This window comes from Desmodus rotundus, chromosome 7 (genome assembly GCF_022682495.2).
Source record: "Desmodus rotundus isolate HL8 chromosome 7, HLdesRot8A.1, whole genome shotgun sequence".
Classification (NCBI taxonomy): Eukaryota; Metazoa; Chordata; class Mammalia; order Chiroptera; family Phyllostomidae; genus Desmodus; species Desmodus rotundus.
This window is the reverse complement of record NC_071393.1, coordinates 54,604,904-54,626,306: the sequence shown is the minus strand read 5'-3', so window position 1 is coordinate 54,626,306 and position 21,403 is coordinate 54,604,904. Positions and strand designations below refer to the sequence as shown.

Below are 21,403 nucleotides of genomic sequence, written 5' to 3'. Positions count from 1 at the left end.
AATCAGAACATTTTGATTTCAGTTAGAATCTTTTCTGCTATATTATACAAGTCTTCCAAAATAAAGCACTACATCACTCAAACTTTCTGATGGTACCTTGATTGGCAGGAATTGAGGACTACAGTTGACTATTATTTGCTGTCTTAAAACTGCAAGTAAAAGCTTATTATGGGTGTACCTAGGAGTCATGCCTAATCTAGACTGGCTAGAAGGAGTCAGGGAGGTTTATGGGAGGAAAAGAACATCTGAACTGTCCTCAAAGATGCATAGACATTAGCCATTAGAGAAAGGCTGGTTACAGGTAGAGTGAGGATTTCAGCCACAAGACACTAACTGTGTAGTCTGTGTGTGTGTGTGTTGAGGGTTTCTGTAAATCACAATTTGATGTTGAAACAGAAGGGAATGGAGACCTTTTCCTGACTGTGCTTAGGAATCCCAAGGGTGTTCTTAGGGACTTCTGTTCTCAGTCTCATCAGCCATCTGACATGCTTCTTCTGGCTTTGAGTGAATTTGGACAGTGTCTGCAAATGGAGATGTAGTCAAGGTTTAGGCCCTCTATCTAAAAATACAGGAGTAATTCACTCCCCGTCAGGCAAGGTTTTAGTATAAATTGTACTCCAAAATCCAAATGGTATATGTAGATTATTCCTACTTTAAATATATAAAAGTTTACAGGTTTGGCAAGAAAGATGAATAAATTTTGTTTAGGAAAAAAAGCATTTCTGGATCAGTGTGAAACACACAAATGTATACAAAATACCCCCAAAGAGAAATAATATTGACAAATGAAAACAAATAAATTGTTATTTAAAATATTGTTTGATTAAAGATCAAATTGATTCTCTATATTAAGCATTAAGATACACTAACTTACTGTAACCACCTGGGAAGGGATATAATTACCCTGGATTTTGCCTATGCAGGGTGATATTTCTGGTTTTCTGTTGAACAACAGGTTGAAAGTAGTATCTTTGTGTAGTTGAATGAATATTCCTGTTCACTCATATTTTCTCTCTCTTGGACACACACACACACAGACACATACAAAAAAATGACCATTTTGAATTTCTCTTCAATGGAATATTGCTGCATGAAATATTTTCTCTTTGGGACATACCAGCTGTAAAATGAAGTACTTATCTCTTACATGTGCTGATGTTGAGAACATTCTTGCAAATAAATCACCACGCATTTCTGAATACTTTCTCCCCAGGCTCTTGACCTATCTTAATCTGACTAATTGCTGACCAGTGTTCAATTCAGGTCCTTTTTGCCCCTTCTCTTATACTGTGGTGTTATTATTAAATAGTATGATTCCAATGCAGCATGCAGTTAAAAAGCAGCAAAAAGTGCTTGGCTGCTATTCTGGGCGCTACGAAATACTGAAATGGGTTTTCTGGGAAAAAAAGAGAAAACTCACTCATAGAAATGTATTCATTTGGGGTTGTGATAGGATATCCTTTCAGTGTGCAAACACATTAAACTAAGTTTAGACCTAGGCAGTCTTACGCGTTAGTGATCTAATGCCCTCCATGCAGGTAGCCAACAAAGCACAAAACAGAGAGGCAGTGACACTTTCTGGGGAAGTATTACTTCAAAGTTAACAGTAAAGTCATATACATCTTACACCTTACAATACTCAATTTCTGTAATGTTTTGGAGCACTGATAGGGCCCACTGAAGAGGGAGAGAGGTACTAACTGGAATAATGAGAAGGTTCATAAATCTAATCTACCTCCTTTTAATGTGTAAAGCTTATCTCTTTAAAATGTATTTCTTCCTTGTCTGGTGTGGCTCAGTGGACTGAGTGCTGTCCTGTGAACCAAAGGGTCGCCTGTTCGATTCCCACACAGGGCACACACCTGGGTTGCAGGCCAGGTCCTCAGTAGGGGGTGTTCAAGAGGCAACCACGCATTGATGTTTCTCTCCCTTTCTTTCTCCCTCCCTTCCCCTCTCTAAAAATAAATAAATAACATTTTTAAAAAATGTATTTCTTTATTAATTCCCCCATCTCATTTACAAAGGACTTGAATCAAATTACAAAAATATTATAATGGAAAGGAATAAATTTTGATGGAAGCAAGTTAGGCAAGAGTAAAATATGTGTAAGAAAACAAACAAATGCATATTCTCCATATCCTCAAGAATACTACCTTTGGCTCTAAGCTTTCCACACCCAAAGAAAAGAGTGAAATCTCATCCATCCAAAAATTCACAGTGCCCTAAGATTAAAACTAATACATATTGGATGGAGGTTGGGTTCTTATGCCATTAAGCCCTGAGAGGAATTTCTCCTGTAGTTCTTTAAAGAGAAGACGGGCATCTGTGATACTATATCCCTACAAAAGAAACCCAGTTCCCAAGGCTTTATTTTTATGTAGCTGCAGAAGGGATGTTAAAACATAATTCAGCGAGAGCAGCTCTGCAGGTGATAAAGCCTTACAGTCTGACCGTGGCTTCTCTGGGCAGGCGGGGCCAGTCATCTGGGGGAGAGGTCTCCATAGTAAGTCTGTTACCTGGCGTTTGGTAGGGACTGGGCAGCAGAGAGTTATTTCCAGGTTATTTACCTCCTGCCCTAACCCTGAGGGTAAATGTTCTCTATTGCCTATTAAATCTTTGAAAATCAGTGAGGCTTAGGGTGAGGTAGTACTTTTGCAAAGGGTGAGTTGCCCAACCCACACTAGTGTGCCAGTAGCAAGTCTGGATCCAGTCACCTCTCACACACAGATAAAGACGCAGGAAGGTTTAGGTTTGGTTTTGTTTTAAAGCATCACTCTTGCTGTGTCTTTTGAAGTATGGTTTCCCCATTTATGTTAGAATCACTACTTATTTTAAATTCTTCAGAAGGTTTTCCAGCTCTGTGGCTAGAACTTAGATATTATTTGAAAATTTACACAAGGGTTTGACTTCCTGACAGCCTAACAGAATTCTCTAAATATATTCAGGAATCAACATTGATATTTCTAATTTTATGGCTAATCTTGGAGGTTAGAATTTTTTCTTTATGGCTTTTATTTCAATAACAAATGTTTATGAACAGATGGTCCATGGGTTCATTAGAAAGTGGGGCCAGTCATTAACAAATTTCTAGGGTTGATTTTATTTTTCTTAGATACTTTCACATGTACGTGAGTATATATGAGAATTGAGAAAATTACTGCTGGAGAGAACTCCATATTCCTTTTTATTTATTAATGGCAAAGGCAGCCTGTTTTTCTCATGAGGAGGTTGCTCATGAATTTTCATTCAAAATAGTAAATTAGTGTCCACACTTTAATATGTTTAGAGTGGAAAGGGGTTCTACATGCAGCTGTGCATATCAGATGCCATGTCTGGAAAGCCAAATTTTATTCTTTAATGATATGGTGATTGAGCAAGGTGCCACTATCGTGTGTCCCTTCTGTGCTTACATGCCACATGGAGTAGAGGATGATGAGAAATTCTGACCTATTAGTATTTTACTTCATTAAAATTATTAAACTATATTTTTACAAGATTTTGTTACCACTTCCTTTAGTGCCGTTTTTGAAAACCAGAGGCAAACTTCCTTGAGCAAATACTGTGAACAGTGAATACTTAGTGAGTATTTAGGGAAAGAATCAATATGCTAAAGAAGCTAGGAAAATTGGATCATTTAATAGAAGTCCCAATATAGACAAGCTGGTATTTCAGGAATCAATCTTGTGATTTTGGATGTGTTGGTATGAAATGAACCATTAAGCATACAAAAGATGGATTCTTAAATGCTTCAAAATATATATTACTTGGCCTTGGATGTAAAAAACTATAAAGACTTTTTAGTGTTTTATTTAACCAAAAATTGCCCTATCTTGATGATTTCTTCATTTGGTGGTCTGTTTTAATGAGAATTCCTTAGTGGGCCAAGCTGAAACCTCATATATTCACACACACCTCCCATTGATTTCACTTGGGCGAAACTTTATCTTTTAAGCAAAGTTTAAGTTGAAATGTCCAGTTAATGATGCTCACTTTAAATACCAAAGGCTGAATGCATTTATGTATTCAAACACTTTGCTAGTCAAACATAACTCCCATCAGGGTTTAGAGGAAGGATTATTTCTTCAACTATACCAGCCTCAAAAATAATATATTGCTATCCAATATGCAGAAAAATGATAATAAATAAGCTTGTTAGTGTTTTATTTCTGTGGTAACAGGTCCTAGAATCTTTTTAACCTTAAAAAGGCAGAGTAAATGGTAGACAAGAGGTTGGGAAATACTTTTGGCAATTACCCATAATAGTTGACCCAAACTTAGAAATAAACATTCAAGAAAAATTACACATTTATTTCACTATAATCTTGTCTTTTTCTCTATTAGATTCTCAGATTATGGAATAAATACATTATAGTTTTATGTTTGTCTCACAAAAACTGGCTTTGAGTTAGAAGCCTTTTTTCTCCTCATAATATGCTTAAGCTTTTAATCCTCCTAAAATGAAAATATTATACCTACAAGAGAATGTCCAACTCTTTTATTGTGAACTCCTAAGGTATATAGCAATTTAAAGGAAAATTATCCAAAAGAATACCATTTTTGTGATGTGTTTGCTTTATAACACTTTCACAGAGTAAATATATTTGCTTTGTAAAATTTCATAGAGAAGACAACATATTCATAGAGTACCAAAAGGTATGTTTTGAGACCTTTTAACATGGAAGAGATTATTTATTTGAGTGAATGAGTGACATAAACCCAAACACAATTACAAAGAAAATTTTATGAGGAAAATCCCTCCAAAAGAGTAGTTCCCATTGTCATATCCCTTATAAGACTCTGAGCTACTTGCCACAATTTCAATTTCCTCTTTCTCTCATCTTTAAAGACAAACTAGAGTCACCAGGAATTCAAGAAAAGAATTCAGCTGATAGAATCAGCATATCTTCAAAGGAATATAGAATTGTTAACTAGTTTCATGCTACCCTTAATAAATTCGCTCATGTATGATATTTTATGTTGTTTTTTATACCAGCTGTCACTTTTTCTGGAAGACATTGTCTTTTATAAAATTACTTGAAAAACACTTAACATAACTTTGTAGATAATGTAAACATAAGAAAGTGAAAATTCTTACCTAAGAATTTTCCTGATTAGCACATAATTATCACATTAAATTGTAGTCATTTCAGGTTTCAAAAGAACCAAAAGAGAAATTCTAGTAATTACTTGCTGATTTCCTACAGGTTATATATTTGATTTCCCTAAATTTGGAAAACTGTCAAGCCTTTGCTAAGCTGTGAATGAATACATGGCCAAGAATCTGAACTCAGGCACAAATGCTTAAAAAATGTCTCTGTCTTCATTATTTGGACCTTATGAGAATTTGTTGTTTGGAAAACGCCAATGCTGATTCTACACTAGTGACACAAAATATTGGAGCCAAAGCATTTACTGTATCTAACAAACTCAAGCCTCAACATTCTCAGCTAAGATGAAAATAGTCTTGACTGCAGAAAGAATGAACACAGTACCCGTGTCAGGTCCGTTCACCATTTGCAGGTCTCCAGTGTAGACTGAGAAGGAAGCTCAAGTGCATTTAATTAGAAGAAACTGAGTTCCGGCGAAGATGGAGGTGTAGGTAGAAACCCTTGCACAACCAAAAGGAGGATAACAACCAATCTGAAATCAATAAACAACCAAAATCACCAGAAAATCGAACTGCATGGAACTCTGACAACAAAGGATTAAAGAAAAAATCAACCAGAACAACCAGACTGGTAAGGCAGCAGACTGCTCAGGCCAATTCAAAAAAACCGCTGTGACTCAGCAGACGGTGGGAGGAGGGCTGGCTGTTGAGCTCCACTGACTTAAGGGGACTCAGAGGTGGCTGTGGGCTATGGCTGGGGGTGCTGAGGTAGGAGAAGCTCCCAATCTCACATGAGAGTCTGTTGAAAAGTGCATTAGAGAAGAGCAGGTGAGCCGCACTGTTCCCTCTCTGGCCCTTCCCCCACAGGCAGTGCTACAGTCAGCAAAGAGGGCTGTCCTGCCCAGGTGAATACCCAAGGCCACCCCCTTACAACCTATCAGCTACACCAAAACAAAGAAATATGGCCCAAAGGAAACAACAGAGTAAAGCCTCAGAAAGAGAGCTAAGTGAGGAGGAGATCGCCAACCTATCTGATGGAGAATTTAAGGCCCTGGTAATCAAAATGCTCACAGATCTCATTGAGCTTGGTTGAAAATGAAAAAAAACAAAAAACAAATGAAGGATACCCAAAGTGAAATAAAGCAGAATGTTCATGGAACCAACAGTGACAGTAAGGAAATCGGGACTGAAAGTAACAGTTTGGAACAAAAGGAAAAAATAAACATCCATCCAGAACAAAATGAAGAAATAATAATTCGAGAAAGTGAAGAGTCTCTTACAAACCTCTGGGACAATCTGAACATTCCAACATCCGAATCATAGGGGTGCCAGAGGGAGAAGAGGAAGACCAAGAAATTGAAAACTTATTTGAACAAATAATGAAGGAAAACGTCCCCAATTTGGCAAAGGAACTAGACTTCCAGGAGGTCCAGGAAGCCCAGAGAGTCCCAAACAAGTTGGACCCAAAGAGGAACACACCAAGGCACATTATAATTAAGTTACCCAAGATTAAAGATAGAATCCTAAAAGCAGCAAGAGCAAAGGAGAGAGTTACCTACAAAGGAGTGCCCATAAAGATATCAGCTGATTTCTCAAAACAAGCCTTGCAGGCAAGAAGTGGTTGAAAAGAAATATTTGAAGTAATGAAAGACAAGGATCTGTATCCAGGATTACTCTATCCAGCAAAGCTATCATTTAGAATGGAAGGGCAGATAAAATGCTTCCCAGATAAGGTCAAGTTAAAGGAGTTCATCATCACCAAGCCATTATTATATGAAACATTAAAGGGACTTACCTAAGAAAAAGAAGATAAAAAATATGAACAGTAAAACGACAACAAACAACTATCAACAAGTGAACCTAAAAGAAAAGAAAAACTATGAAAACAAAAACTAAGCAAACAACCAGAACAGGAACAGAATCAGAGAAATGGACATCACACGGAGGGGTTTCAGTGGGGAGGGGGAAGGGAGGAATGGGGGTAAAAGGTACAAGGAAGAAGCAGCATAATTAGTAGGCATAAAATAGACAGGGAGAGGTAAAAAATGGTATGGGAAACAGAGGACTCAAAGACCTTATATGTACAACCCATGGATGTGAACTAAGGGGGGGAGGATGCTGGAGAATTGGGAGGGCAGGGTAGAGGGGGGATAGAGGGGGAAAATTGGGAAAACCGTAACAGCATAATCAATAAAAATATTTTTTTTAAAAAGAAGAAGGAGTGGCTTTTGTTCTGTAAGGAAAGTAATAGGAGGGAGCAGCTAAATAGATTTAAGGCATGGTAAGGAGCTCTGAAAACATTTCCATTGTTCTGAACATTTTGTTATTCTGTGTATATTTTTCATTTGTTTAAAATCTAGTTCTAAATCACCTTTAATTTTCCCTAGAGAAAAGAGGAGAATGTGAAAGGAATGGGAAGGCAACTCAGATTAACTGAGGATCTACTGTGTCTAATTATTCTCAGTAAGCAATGTACCACTCATGCACTGAGGCAAAAACCTCACCTTCAGAATGAGTGAAGAAGCCTGTCAAGGGTGCCCTCGTTGCTTTGGTATTGGCTTTGGGGGATGAGATACTATTACCCCTGTCTCATGCTGCTCTTTCTGAAATCTTTCTTGCCCTACTGAAGGTTTTGGTTTCATTATCTATATTCAGTCCCATTCACCAGGTACTACAGTAAGCACTAGAGATGCAAAAATAAATTCATACCTTGCCTTTGAATTGTTTAGTCATAATCAAAGTTTCTTTTTTTATCTTACACACATGCAGAATAAACCAGGTTTTTTTATTTTTCTCTTACTGACTGATAATTTTTATGAGACACATACTTTCCTGGTAAAGCAAGAAAAAAACTTGCTTTAAGATCAGTGTTCAGGTTCTCAAACACAATGATTATAGTCTCCCCTAATAAATTAACATTCTTTTAAGGAACAACTCTTGGGATAAATGCTGTTTTCCAGATTTCCTATTCTTCTCCCTTCCTTTGGATAAGCAGAGTATCCAAAAGAGCATATAGGGGCTTACGTGACCTTGTGATTCGGGAATGCGGTAAGGTCCCCTGTCTTAACATGGTCCATGGGTGCAGGCTGGCTGGGTTCATTGAAATGGGTCTTGCCCTGGACATTATGAGGTTGCCTCCCACAGAGGGCTATGGCTGTGTCATTATCTCTTGACTTGGTCAGGAGTATATCCTGACTAAAGTCTTATCTCAGGCCTCACTGGTCCTGCAAACTCTCTGAGGTCTGGTTTCAGAGCCTACTCCCCTCCCCTGCTCTCCTTGGAAGTGATTGTGCAATGCCTCTGCCAAGTCCACCAGCTGAACTTTCAGAAACCTCATGGTGGGCTGGGGAGGATGAGCGAGCATGGTAGCAAGGGGAGCTCTGACCAAAGATCTCCCTCTGACTTCAACATCCCCACTCCAGGTTATTGTGAGAACACTGATTAAGACGATCTCTTCCCAGACTTCCAGAGGACAGTGGAGATGACATCCTTGTGCTTTTGGCTTTCCCTTCCACCGTCTCATATGCCTCTTCTCTAGGTCTAGTCCAAGGGATGGGAATACACACATCTGAATCCAGGCACCTCTTGCCTTTATTTCCTTCTTATCCCCCAAGTCCACTGAGAGGGGAGGGGTTTGCTTTTTCCTTCCTTTCCCCTTTCCTTTTAATATTCCTCTGGACCATACTCTCCTAATTTTGGGAGTGGCATTCCACCTTTCCCTTGTTTTTATAATTAAAATATGGGAAAGTACAAGAAGAGAGAAATGATGACCATCATTCAGGAGGCATTTCTAAATTATTGTACTTGTCATGTGAACAAGTGCTCATTAGTCATTCTTTAGTAGTCACTCACAAAGTTAATGAAGAAAGCCTGATGGTTTATTTCTTGCTGTTACATGGGGTTGTTTTTGTTTGTTTTTTAGTATTTTGAAATGTTTATTTACAGATTTCACATGTGTGCTGCAAGCCCTTGCTTCAAAGTGAGGTCCATGACCAGTAGTGTCACCAGTTGCTAATTTGTTAGAAATGCAGAATCTCAGGCCCACCCCAGAACTACTGAATTAGTACCTGCATTGCAACAAGATCTTCAGCTGTGCCATATGCACAGTACCACTTGAGGAGCACTGCTCTAGGCCACCAGAGCCTTACCGAAGATTTTGGCTACATCAGCTGTCCTCATCATGGGCATTTGGTAAACATTTATTTATCAGTTCTACGTGTTAGCTAATGACGATCCTTGCCCTTGGGTACTTATGGTCCTAATCAAGGATCTTTATAATTATGATAAAGTAATTAAATTAAAATTGGCAATTTTAAGTCTAGCCCTCCATCACCAGATACACCATAATTTTTGGACAGATCTATTAAGAGTAAGTTGTAGGTTATGAAAAGTAGATGTTCATTTGCTTGGAAAGCAGTCATTTAATGTATGGAGACAGGAACAAGACAGTAATAAGATACTCACTTGGTACATGCACATTCATACCTGAGGCTGCAGCTTCACTAGTACAAATAGGGTTTTGTTCAGTTATAGTTTGACAGGAGCCTGGGGTTTCTTTTAGGGGATGAGTTTTAGGGGGAAGGACAAAGTCGTGGTTTTTCATCTGCACTTTCATTTTCTGATCACAGTGTTTGAGAGGAATCTGGGCTTTACTTATTCACTGGGCTTTCAATAGAGAATCACATTAATCCTTTTAAGCTCCTTATTCTAATGATTTATTTTGTTGAAAACCATAGTGATCCTCCTTTGAATTTTAATGATTGCTGCCTATTCAAAGATTCATTGTTTTGACTTCCTGTCCTTACCTTTGTTTCCTACATGTCTGTAGGGAACACCTGTCTAATATTGGATCTGCCCCTGGTTCTCACTGGCTTACCAGAGTCACTCAAGCCTTTCTCTGAGTGTTAAGCTGAAATGCTGGCTACTCATCCATGACAATAAATGTGGGATATATGTTTGTAGAGATAGGCAGATAGACAGCAGAGGGACAGGTAAATGATTGAGCCATTTCCCAGTGAAAATTACATTTTGGATATGATAGTGAATTATGATTATTATAGAGAAATTAGTTAAATTAGAATTTTTAATCATAAATCTATTGGGATATAGTATCTATGGAAAATCTAGTAGATGAGAAAGGGGTTTGGATTTTGAGGATACTTTTTCTTACCCAAAATTCTGGACCATGTAAGGCACTGAGCCACCATTTCCGAGTCTGTTAAACATGACAGTGCTCTTTTTCAAGGATGTGGTAGCAGTCGTTTCGTTCCAGTGCTGCAAATTCTCAGAAAGGGTTAGATGGAAATCGCCATGATAATATGTCTCAGGTATGAACATCAAAATTACATGTTATGATTTCAAAACCTAAGAAGTGGCTTATGTCTCGAGCTTGAATTCCTCTTTTGCCCACTGTGTAACCACACAGAGAATTTTTTCCTGCTCATTTTATAGGTATCACCTAGGAACATCGTGGGTTTTCAAGAATATATTATTCTAATATGAGATTTTAACAACTACACTGTGTTTATGCATAATACATTTTGTGTCTTATCTTCAGGCTTCTGGACTTTGATTCAGAATATCAGGAGCTCTGGGATTGGCTGATTGACATGGAGTCCCTTGTGATGGACAGCCACGACCTGATGATGTCAGAGGAGCAGCAGCAGCATCTTTACAAGGTTAGAGCCGCCCTTCTTGCCTTTACCTTGCTGTGGAAGATCTGATTAGCCTGACAAGTCTCTCTCTCTCTCTCTCTCTCTCTCTCTCTCTCTCTCTCAGGATCTCTTTGCGTTCATTGTATGTATCATGGTATCTATTAGAATTCTCTTCCCTGTCCCCAAACTCATTTCCATCCCTTGTGTGCTGACAGCCTGCACTGACATCATAATTGCAAGAAAGTTCCCTTTATCACATTCTATTTGGTGTAATTCTATAGAAGGACAAAAATTTATCTTCAAGATGAATAGCAATAAACAAAACTGCATTAATAAATAGACTGAAACAAAATGAAGGGTAACATTGAACAAAATATGTTTTGATTGGATCACTCAGGTAAGTTCTATCTACCCCTCAGATCTTCCCAGAGGAAAAAGGAATTTGCCTTTATTTTGGCTTGCTGCTTTCAGGGTACAGGGCTTGTCCAATTTAATGTTTATTAGTGATACATAGAGCAGACATTGTCATATTAAGTCAATACATTTGCGTGTGATTTAAGAAAACTAGCTTGGAACTCACATATTGATTGCAGGCAATCCATCTAATAACTATCTATATTGTTTTCCATGTCTGCCAATTCACCCTTGGCCTAGTGTGCTCTACCAATTCCACTTAAATGGTCTTAGAAGTTCTTAGAAAACAACCCTGTGATTTTGATTTAAAAAAAATGTTTGCAAGATTCACCGTGTCTGAAAAAGCTGTTGGGGAGGAGGGTAGAGGGACTTTCCACGGAAATATCAGACTGTAGTAAATCTTCCTCATTTAGGCAATTTTTATTGGAGTAATTCTGACAGTTGTCATCCTTGAATTGCTTTGAGCATATGGCATATTTCAAAGAGCAGATTGTGAATCATAAAAAATAAAATTAATAACTAACCACAGAATCAGCAACAGTATAATGACAAGAAACAACCACCCTCTAGCTTTTTAAAATTTCTTATAGAATAAGAACTACATTCAAGGTCAAATAAAAGTTGTCTTTTTTCTTCTTCAGTCTTTATTATTTTAAGTTACCTTTTCTTAATACATTATTTTAACTTCTAACTCCTTTAAAGAGAAATATTTATTTCTACATTTTCAGGGCCTGGCTGAGTTTAATTAGTGTCCCCTGGGAATCATCTTGGTTAAGAGAAGATGTAAGTTCCCCAGGGACTAGGCAAATGGCGACATTTTACTCCCTAAAGAATTTTGTCAATCATTAATTGAGTTTGATTATTCACTGTTTCCTGTATGGATAGCTGTCCACATTAACAACAAAACTAATATATCTTCTGACATAACATATTGTTAGAATAACAGTCTCAACCAAATGTAACCAAAGCTAGGGGATTTTACATTTTCTGTCAGGATCAAGAATTATATATTAAAATGCCTATAAATCTATATCAATTTGTGATGCAAAAATACTTGTTTTATTTCCAAGGCTTAGGATTAAAAATTGAGCCAAACAGGAAAAAATAAAAGTTACCTAATCATGAGCCATTATCTCAGATTTTATTGCGCTTGAGCTGCCAAATAACATTTTTTTCTTCATGATGCATTTTGTATTTTGTACATAAACCACTACTTTTTTCAGAAACAGTGCTATTCTTTGTCAAAATCACATCCATATAATTTACATCACAATTAATAGGAAATCACTGAACAAAAAGTGCAGTCTTTTTCTTGTGCTTTCCTTGTAAGTGCTCTGCCTGAGAATTCTCATTCTGGCATATTGAAGGCCATTATTCCACCCACTCAGTACTTCTGGGTTGTAGTGTTTTTCCAAACGTTTTCCTGCTGGGGTTCTTTATTGTGACCATATCTTGTCATCATCTTTCTTTCTTTCTTTTCTTTTTTTTTTTTGCTTTTAGGTGTCCAACGTATCTAAGTTTATTAGACTAGCGCTAACTTTGCATTTGGCTTATAAGCAATAGTAAAAATTGAGTTTGAAACCAAGGGCAAATGCTACAGGTTTGTAGAGTTTCTCTTTATATAAGCCCCCAAATTATTCCAGAGGTTTGGAAACTTCCAAAGCAATCCTGAGGATATTGACTAAGTAGTCCTTTAGAACTTGGGATGGCTTCTGAATTAGAAAAACTGATGAAGGAGAATTAATTTCAGGTCTTTGGCAAGAATCTCCATTTAAGTGTCCCATTCCTCTGTTCTTTTCTGCTTTTCTAGGAATTAACTGAAGGGTTGCCTTGGGGGAGGGAGGTGTGGAGCCTGTGGAGTGTAGAGACTCCTGAAAGAGTAAAGCTTCTCATTTGGTCCCTAGACCTTCCTAGGCTTTCAGTACCATTTGAGGCGACCTTCGTCACTTTTTAATCTTTAAAATTGTTGGCCCTGAAAGATGCCAATGCATTATTAGCATTTCTCATCAAGGGCATCATTGACATTCAGGACAAATCGGTTTTTGTTAGTTTGTGGGACTACCCCTTTTGCTGCCCTTACTATTGGTTTTCCCATCATTGCAACAACCCAACAGGACACCCACTCCACTCCACAGCATTTCCAGTCCATCTCGACCCCTCCGCATCATCTTCATTGCTTAACACACTTGACAGCACCAAGAAAAATACCTGGCACTTGTATTCTGTATGTTGTTAAGTAAAGCACCTGATACAGTTATAGAACTAAGGATGTTGAGTTCAAAAATGAAGGATGGAAATTAAGTTCATGATCCCTGGTATTACTGAAAAGAATGAGGCTGAAACTTGTGGGAGACCTTCAACTGAGTGTTGGTAGAATCCCAACAACTACAGACCAGGACAGAATCATTATTCCTTTTATCATCGGATTCAAAACCTTTGTTCTTCTTGCTCTCAGGGGCTCGGTATTTCATCACTCAGCTCCTTACCTGCCAGAGACGGTTGTGCCCAGACCTCGGCGTGTGCATTGCACAGTCCTAGGCGGATCTCTAAAGTCCACATTCGGAAATGTTGGGTTAGAGAAAATGTAGTAACATGAGAGTACGATTTTTAAGTACTGCCTCGACATTAGCCACTAACTTTCTGACTTTACCTATTTGTTTTATATTCTGGTCTCTGCTAGAAAATCATCTGACCTTAACTCCTAGATATGGACTACAGATAAATACCCCAGACTATTCACTCAGCAGACCTCAGGAGTGGGGCACCTGTTGTGATATCTTGGTTTCCCAAAACCAGAGAAGTAGCCTAGGACCTTATAAAGGAAAAGAATTAGTTTTAACCAGCAAAGGTTAGGTTTAGGTTTGTACATTTATACAAACTGACATAATTTAGAACCATACTATTACAATGGGCTATAAAGTGGATTTTCTGTTTAAACCATTTCTTGCTTTGTTTCAGATTGTTAGAAATGTAAGACTTTTTTCTTTCTAATTTTAAACTGCAAGGTCCTGAGACCAACCTGATTCTTATTCAAAACTAACCACTCCCTTAAATATATTTTCTTCTTTGTTTGGAGACAATGAGCCATACTGCCAATATCTTTCTTTCCCTCTTCTTTGTCTTGTCCAGCCTCTGAACCAAGACCTTCTGTAGCTAGTTTTTAATAAATATTGGCAGTATTATCAGCACGGGAAACACAAACGTCATTTTTTCTCATTTTTTTCTTTCTCAATCTGAGAATCATCTCCAAGGAGAATTTTCTCCCACTCCCTCACTTTCTTTCTCTTCATTCCTCCTACCTCTTTAAGTAAGACAATTTAATTTGTCAAAAGTAACCACCGTGATTTTGAAAGTTCAGCTCTTATTTGTACTGGAGTTACAAAGCCAGAATTCATAATCAGAGGGAGCTGTCACTCTGCTGGTCTTTATGTGCATTAACTATTAATGGAGAAATATTTAAGACCCACTTGCAAAGGGAAAGCTCCATTTTTTCATTTCTGCAGATCAAAGGTGGCATTATTCTTGGGCGCAGGGAAGCTCAAGACACCTCCTCCCCCATCCTATAAATTTTATAGACTGAGTGACCTGGAAGCATTTTTTCAGGCCGCTGCTGTTGCAGCTGCTCCACCCTGGGCAGCAGACACGGCTGACTCTGGAACGCTGTGAGGGTGGGCGCCGTCAGGGCTGCGTACCTTGCGGCACTGCCCATTCTCTGCCTACAGAGCACAGATGACAGCGCCCCTAGCGGTCCTGCGTTGGGTGGGGTTCCCGAGTCCAAGGGTTAATTTCCAGAGCCAAATTTAGAAGTTGCACTCTGGTGATTATTGTTGTAATTGAACAAGAGCGGTTTTCAGATTGTATGAAACTCACTAAGATACCGTATTTATAGATTTGTTCCTTCAGTGAATGGCTTAGCTGTTCCTCATCAATAAAATATTGGGTTATATGTTTCTAAGGGATTAAAAATAACCCTTCCAGCTTAAAAATAATATGCAATTACTACCCACTTCACCTAAAACCTGTATACTTTTGAGGAATTTACACCAAAGATTTTATATGTAATTTTGAGGGCTAGTTATTCATAGAGTTCTGCTTTTACGGGGAAAATGCAAATATCTTCTTTCTCCATGGGTATCCGCATATACAAATATATCCTGTGCGCAGAAGGAAAAGAGCCATTCATTCTGCATAATACAATGCTCTGTACAGGTTAATTACATATTTACTTTGCAGGTTTATAAGAATTCACAGGAAAATAATAAAGATATTTTAAAGTATAAATATAAATTAAAACTGGAGAAGACATACAACGATGAGTTTGTTTCTGTGAGAAGAGTTAATATGTAGGCACATACACTGTAAGGTTCTGAGTAGTTACTAAAGATGACCTCAAAGTTTTGTTCTGAGTTTTCTGATAGTGAAAAAAAAGCAAGACATGTGCTCAATTGCAAAATTTTCACTTTCCATGAGGAAAGAAGTCATACTTCCTTTGAAGAAATTAAGTTTATTTTGATACTTAGGTATGAAAACATTTTCTTTTAGGATTTTTTATATAAGGGGTCAGAATGGTATGTTAGAGAAATGTCTAACCACAATATTCCTTACAAGTAAAGTTCTAAACATAATACTTTTAGCAAGAGAATTAATAATTTTTCTCTGACTCTGTTGCCAGGTGATGTTTAGAGACTTTGAGCACAGCCCTTGCCTGAAGGGGGCTCCTTTTGTTGATAGTTTGGCCAGGTGGGATTACTGAGAGAGGGTATCAATATTATATATTGGAAAAGAAGATATTAGTAAGGTGAAAGAGAAATATAAGCATTAAAGAAAAAGGAAAGCAGTAGGAATTAGTTAATACAGAGTTAATCAAACAAAAAAGGGTGAAGGGGTAAATTAAAATCATGGGTAGATGAATGAATAGTTAAGGAAACACAAAAATCCAAATACAAACAAAAAAACTAAACAATGAAAGAAAAATTGTTTCAGGAAAAAGAAACAAAAGAAAGGGCTAAGTTTTAAAGGAGAAAATGGTACTTTGGAGAATTTGGGTGTGTATTTAAAGACTAGCATTATGACTTTTAAAAGAAATGTGTGCATGGAATAGGATTAGAAATTCCGGCGAATAAGAAATGTAGTGTAAGAGAAGAAAAATGTGATCTAGTTGACTTGTTATTTTATAACTATTGATGCCAAAATAATGTTGTCATAGCTATGAACCAAATGTAGAAAATAAATTAAACATGCTGTGCCTATATTTTATAAATTCAAAAATTTCAACCCTCTATAATAGTTCTCTTTCATTTTGTAGTGGAGCAGTTTGATCTAAATAATTTCAGATGTGGCTTGATACCTTTAGGACTGAACTTGAGCTCCTAAAAATGTAGTGCTAGGCTTATTCCTCGGCCAGGTCACTGTAGCCAGGCTTAAAATAGATAAAAATCCGTTACTTAAAAAGAAAAATGAAACTCCCTGTGTTGTATATAGAAGGAATACACATCAAAAACATTGTATTCTGTTAATTAGGCCTTGTATTGGAATTTCAGTAGCAAAATCCCCTACCTTGATTGCTCAAAACGAAGCAAATTCCTAGTCATTGAAGCAGTCAAGGTAAAAATGTATCAGATATATCAGACACAAGAACCTGTGATAATTTTTTACGTCTTTCCCAGTAGATTAATTGTAGAGCTTAATTGTATGTTAGATTAAAACTCCATTAAGATAAGAAGAATATGCTTAAAATCGTTATAGTATTTCAAATAACATTATCTAGTCATCTTTAAAGTGATCAGAATGGAAAAACCTAAGCTGTCTCCACTGCTATCTAGAAATGAATTTGTTGTTTCATTTTTATTAAAATTCAGAAAGTCCGTAGATTAGCTGTCACATTAATTTGAGCTTTGATGAGTCAGTATTTGCTATGAATATTTGAATATATCTATATTTTTCTTTTCTTCTTTGAGAGAGGGCAAAACTCATCATGTGAAATGTTTAGAAGAAAAAGTAGATGGATATGGTTTTTGAACAATATATGAAACAGTGTTCCTGCCGGACCTTATAATTCCTAACTGAATCACTTTTTTTACAAAGGACGTTAAGAGAACAGCACGCCAAGAACTAGCTGGCTCCGTGAGCAGAGGGGCGAGGAAGGGAAGCCCCGCCAGCAGTGGCTGTCTCCGGCGGTGAGCCGCTGTCCGGAAGGTGCGCTGGCTCTCCGGGCAGCGCTGCTGCTTTGTGCTGCGCCCGCTCTCCCTGGCCTGGCCTGCTCTGGCCTGGAGTGGATCAAACAAGCCGTGGGGAAAGTTCCCCTCATTTGCATCACTTCTAGACAGCCCTGTCGTCCTCTTTGCTGACAGGAAATCACTGTCTTTGTCACCTTTTCTCAGGGCCCTCCTTTTGGCAGCGATGGGCCATGTGACCACGCTTAATCACAACAGCAGGGCTGGCTCAGGACTCAATGACATGTTTTCCTCAGCACTTCAATAAATGGGGTAGAGGAGTCAGGAGGAAAGGACTACATTAATTTTAGAGTGAAAGATAATTAACACTTGAGGGACTAATGCTCCAACCTATGGAATTATTATTCAAATTTAAGTTTATTTATCAAAAACTTGTGAAAACTATCTCCCCTAATGCAACTGTTTACAAAAATAAATGTTGAAAAGTAAGAGTTGGGAGAAGGAAGAAGGCAGGGGGAAACTCGGGCTTTGGGTGACTGGCGAGAGACGGGGGAAGGGCGGGGGAAATCATAGCAAGCATTAACTATGTTTGAAAAAAGCAACTTAAATAAGCTGAAACTTCAACATTTGGGAAGCTGGAGCATGTAAAACGCTTACTTAGATGATATGAATAGGACACGGCACACAAAAGCAGCAGTGTGCTCCTAGAAAACTGTGCTTAAAGGAGTTTCCTTGGCAACAGAAATGCAGTTCCAAAAGTAGACAGAACTTTCCTCAGAAAACATACTATTAATAACAACCTTCCGGAACAACTTGGAACAATTTGAGGACTTGGCAATAATAATGCCAAGTGTTCTGCAAATTAATCTAACACATAACAGTTATGTTTCCCTTGCCCATAATTCTGCTGGACCCTACCTTAGAACTCACTGCTTTTCAGTGGCACAAATGTGAAAAATATTTCTAAATGTTGTCATGGAAAAAGAAGACCAAAAGAAATGCTAGTGGCCAACAGTGAACCAGTGATTGTGTTCAGCCTTTTGAAATCTACAAGAGAACTTACTTGAATGAGATAAGTTTATTCCAATGAAAGCTACTATGTTGAATATCACATTCAAACAAAACTTGGTAAAGGGTTAATAGCCTGAGACTTGCTGAGATGTAAGGTACATCTGAGGCCACTGGTTATACAAATGTAACACTTCACTAAATACGTGCTGGGTGTTATTTTTAAAAGCATCATCATTTCTTGTCAGCCCAGAGAATAAACTAATCTTGAATCTATTTGACCAATGGGAATCATTTGAATTCTCCTGAAGGCTATACATTCAGCAGCCAAGGAAGAGTGTTCCCCTCCTCTGACCTTTCTTGAATCCTTGGATCTAAAGGTTAAAAGTAATCAATATCTCATTGCACTGCTTGGTTTCAGGGTAATAAGTAATAACCATCATGTTAAAATCCAAATGATTATAGATAGCACTTAAATGAGTTGACCTGTTTGGGAGCTTTCATTAATTGCAATCAGGATAATCATTAGACTTCGCTAATAAAATTTTGGATTAAATTGCAAAAATTTCAGCCTTAAACTTTTGAAAAATGACTTTTATTTAATCAGATGTGAATATGCAGTGTTTCCCCCTGGGTTGAGCTGACAGATTTGGCTTTAACTCCATATATTTGAAAATTTCTTTCTGATTTTATAAAATAAATTGGAAGAACGTGAAAATTCCTTGTAAGAAAGGGTGTTTGGTTCACTGCCCACTTTGGTTCCTGATCTCCCTAATACTATGTGTGTGTTTCAGGTCAGTGAGTTAATGAAAATGCCTCTCACCTACTTTTTAACATTTCCTATTTTTAAACTTCTTATCATTAGTGGTTATATTCATATTTGGTCTAATCTGGTTTGAAGCTAGAAAAAAATAATATGATGTGTGATTAAACTTTATAGACAACCATGACATGAACTGGGGTTGGTGTTGCTTTTTTTAAAAAAAGTAGCAAAGTTTAAAGATGAAAACCAAGTATTATCACTGACAAAGAGGTCCTAATATAAGAAGGATGAATGTTAGGTTTAATGTTCCATGAAATCATGTCAGGAAGGCATTGGGTATCATTACAATGACCACAAGGACATGTATAAGATATATATGCTACTGGATCTAAATATTTTGTCTTTAAATCATTCACATTTTTATAATTTATTAGAATTTCATGCATATATTTCTAAAGCATAAGGGTGAGGCTAGAAGGGGGCCTAGATAATATTTTAGTTATTTCAAACCAAGTCCTGGCACCTGTTCAGAATAGCCTGGCGAACCGGGGTGGGGGATGCTCAACCATAGTGCTTTCACAGATAAACTCATTAACCTTCTTTCTTGTCCTTACGTCATTGCCACGCCTAGCTCTAGAAGGACGTAGATTTGTTGTTGTCTAAGGAACATCATTTTTGGAGTATTAGGGATTCCCCAACCCAACTGTCTTTATTGTCGCACGCCCGTACTGCCTTAAACCCCATCCTTAAGATTTACTTCTCTGGGGTAAAAAAGAATACATTCTACCAAATGCAGATGTTCGATAGGGTAGTAGGAGAATAATATTGAATTAAATGCCAATTTTAACATCTAATTTAAATAGAAGGACACTGGGAAGGGAAGACAGTGTGGATAATAGGAAGAAATCCAGAAAAGGAACCAAGAACAGATGTTGCCTACTTCATCATTTTACAAAAAGACAAGTGTGTGCACGTGTGAGTGAGACTGTGAGGATGAGTGTGAGTGTGTGTGTGTGTGTGTGTGTGTGTGTGTGTGTGGTATGAGATAGGGATAGGATAGAGGGATAAAAAACAAACATCGGCCAAGTCTTACTATGTGACTCTGTCCCTGCCGTGTGTACATTGTCGTGTTTAATGTGCTCAGTGATCATGGACTACTTTCCCCCTTTCAATGGAATCTGAACCCGAAACGCAGAGAAGTTAAGTGACCAGCCTAAAAGACAGAACTAGCTTCTCAGTCAGGTTAGGCTAGGGTTTGCTGATACAATGACCCCCAAATTTCAAAGGTTGAAAGCTGCAAAGATTTATTTATCATACACACATGTCCATCACAGGCTGGCTATTGGCTCTGCTGGACCAGTAACCCTCTTCAATATTCTTTCAATGTGGCAAAGGGAGAAGAGACTTCTGGAGGGTCTTACTCCAGCCATTAACTTCTACCTGAAAGATACATGTCACTTCCTCTCAAAGTCATTGGCCAGAACTAATCACATGGCTCTACCTTATCCCATACTAGATGGGGAGATTCATCCCCACTATATGCTGGAAAGGCAGAAAGCTAGAAGTGTTGTGTTTCTGGAGCTGTACCAATAACTATCCCAAGAAATGAGTAAATAAATCAGGATTTGAACCCCATTTGTTTGGCTCTAATACCCAGGCTCTCTTTCACATTTTGCTCGCCTGCTCCCTGGTGCCTCATATCCACTTCTCTACAACAGGCAAAATTCTTACAAGAATATTATTTCCTCTCTCTGCATAAGCTTGTGGTGCTAAGATAGAAAAACGAAGGTCCCAAATGTTCAGCCGGTACTTCTGCAGAGAAAACATGATGAACTTGGGTTAGTGCTTTAGCTAGTCATCATGCTGTTCTGTGAAAGCTCCCAAGCTTTCTTAAGCAGCTCAGCCCCCTGGGGAAGGCTGCCACCTTGAGCCTCACAGGAACCTCCTGTATGCTGTCAGGTTCAGGAAAGCTAAGCCTGAAAATATTTATGTTTTGGGGGAGAGGTGCACCAAAGGCCACATTGCCCTGGGAGAATTCAACCGCGTGGATCCTGTTATTGCCCAAGGGAGCTCACTTTAGAAGGGCCCCCATGGACAAATGTTCTAGAGGAATACCATTTGCAGAAAAACCACTTTTCAGTCCTCTCAAGGAAGCAAATATAGTTCTCAGAAATAAGGCCATTCCCCAACACATTCTTAATAATGTGGGCATTTGTGAAGCTTATACATTTTTAAAGTAGGCACCTCCACTATACTGTGTCCCTAATGAAGACACTGGGGTAAG

At 38.0% G+C, this 21,403-nt stretch overlaps 1 protein-coding gene across 3 annotated transcripts in view; it reads left to right on the top strand.

The window, feature by feature from the left end:
- AKAP6 (A-kinase anchoring protein 6) overlaps positions 1 to 21,403 on the top strand; it is a 476,021-nt gene that overhangs the window by 345,085 nt on the left and 109,533 nt on the right. For all 3 annotated transcript variants that reach the window (XM_045188183.3, XM_045188177.3, XM_053928192.2), the window contains exon 9: positions 10,665 to 10,785. In XM_045188183.3, the coding sequence (XP_045044118.2) occupies positions 10,665 to 10,785 (121 nt within the window). The remainder of the gene's footprint in view (positions 1 to 10,664; positions 10,786 to 21,403) is intronic.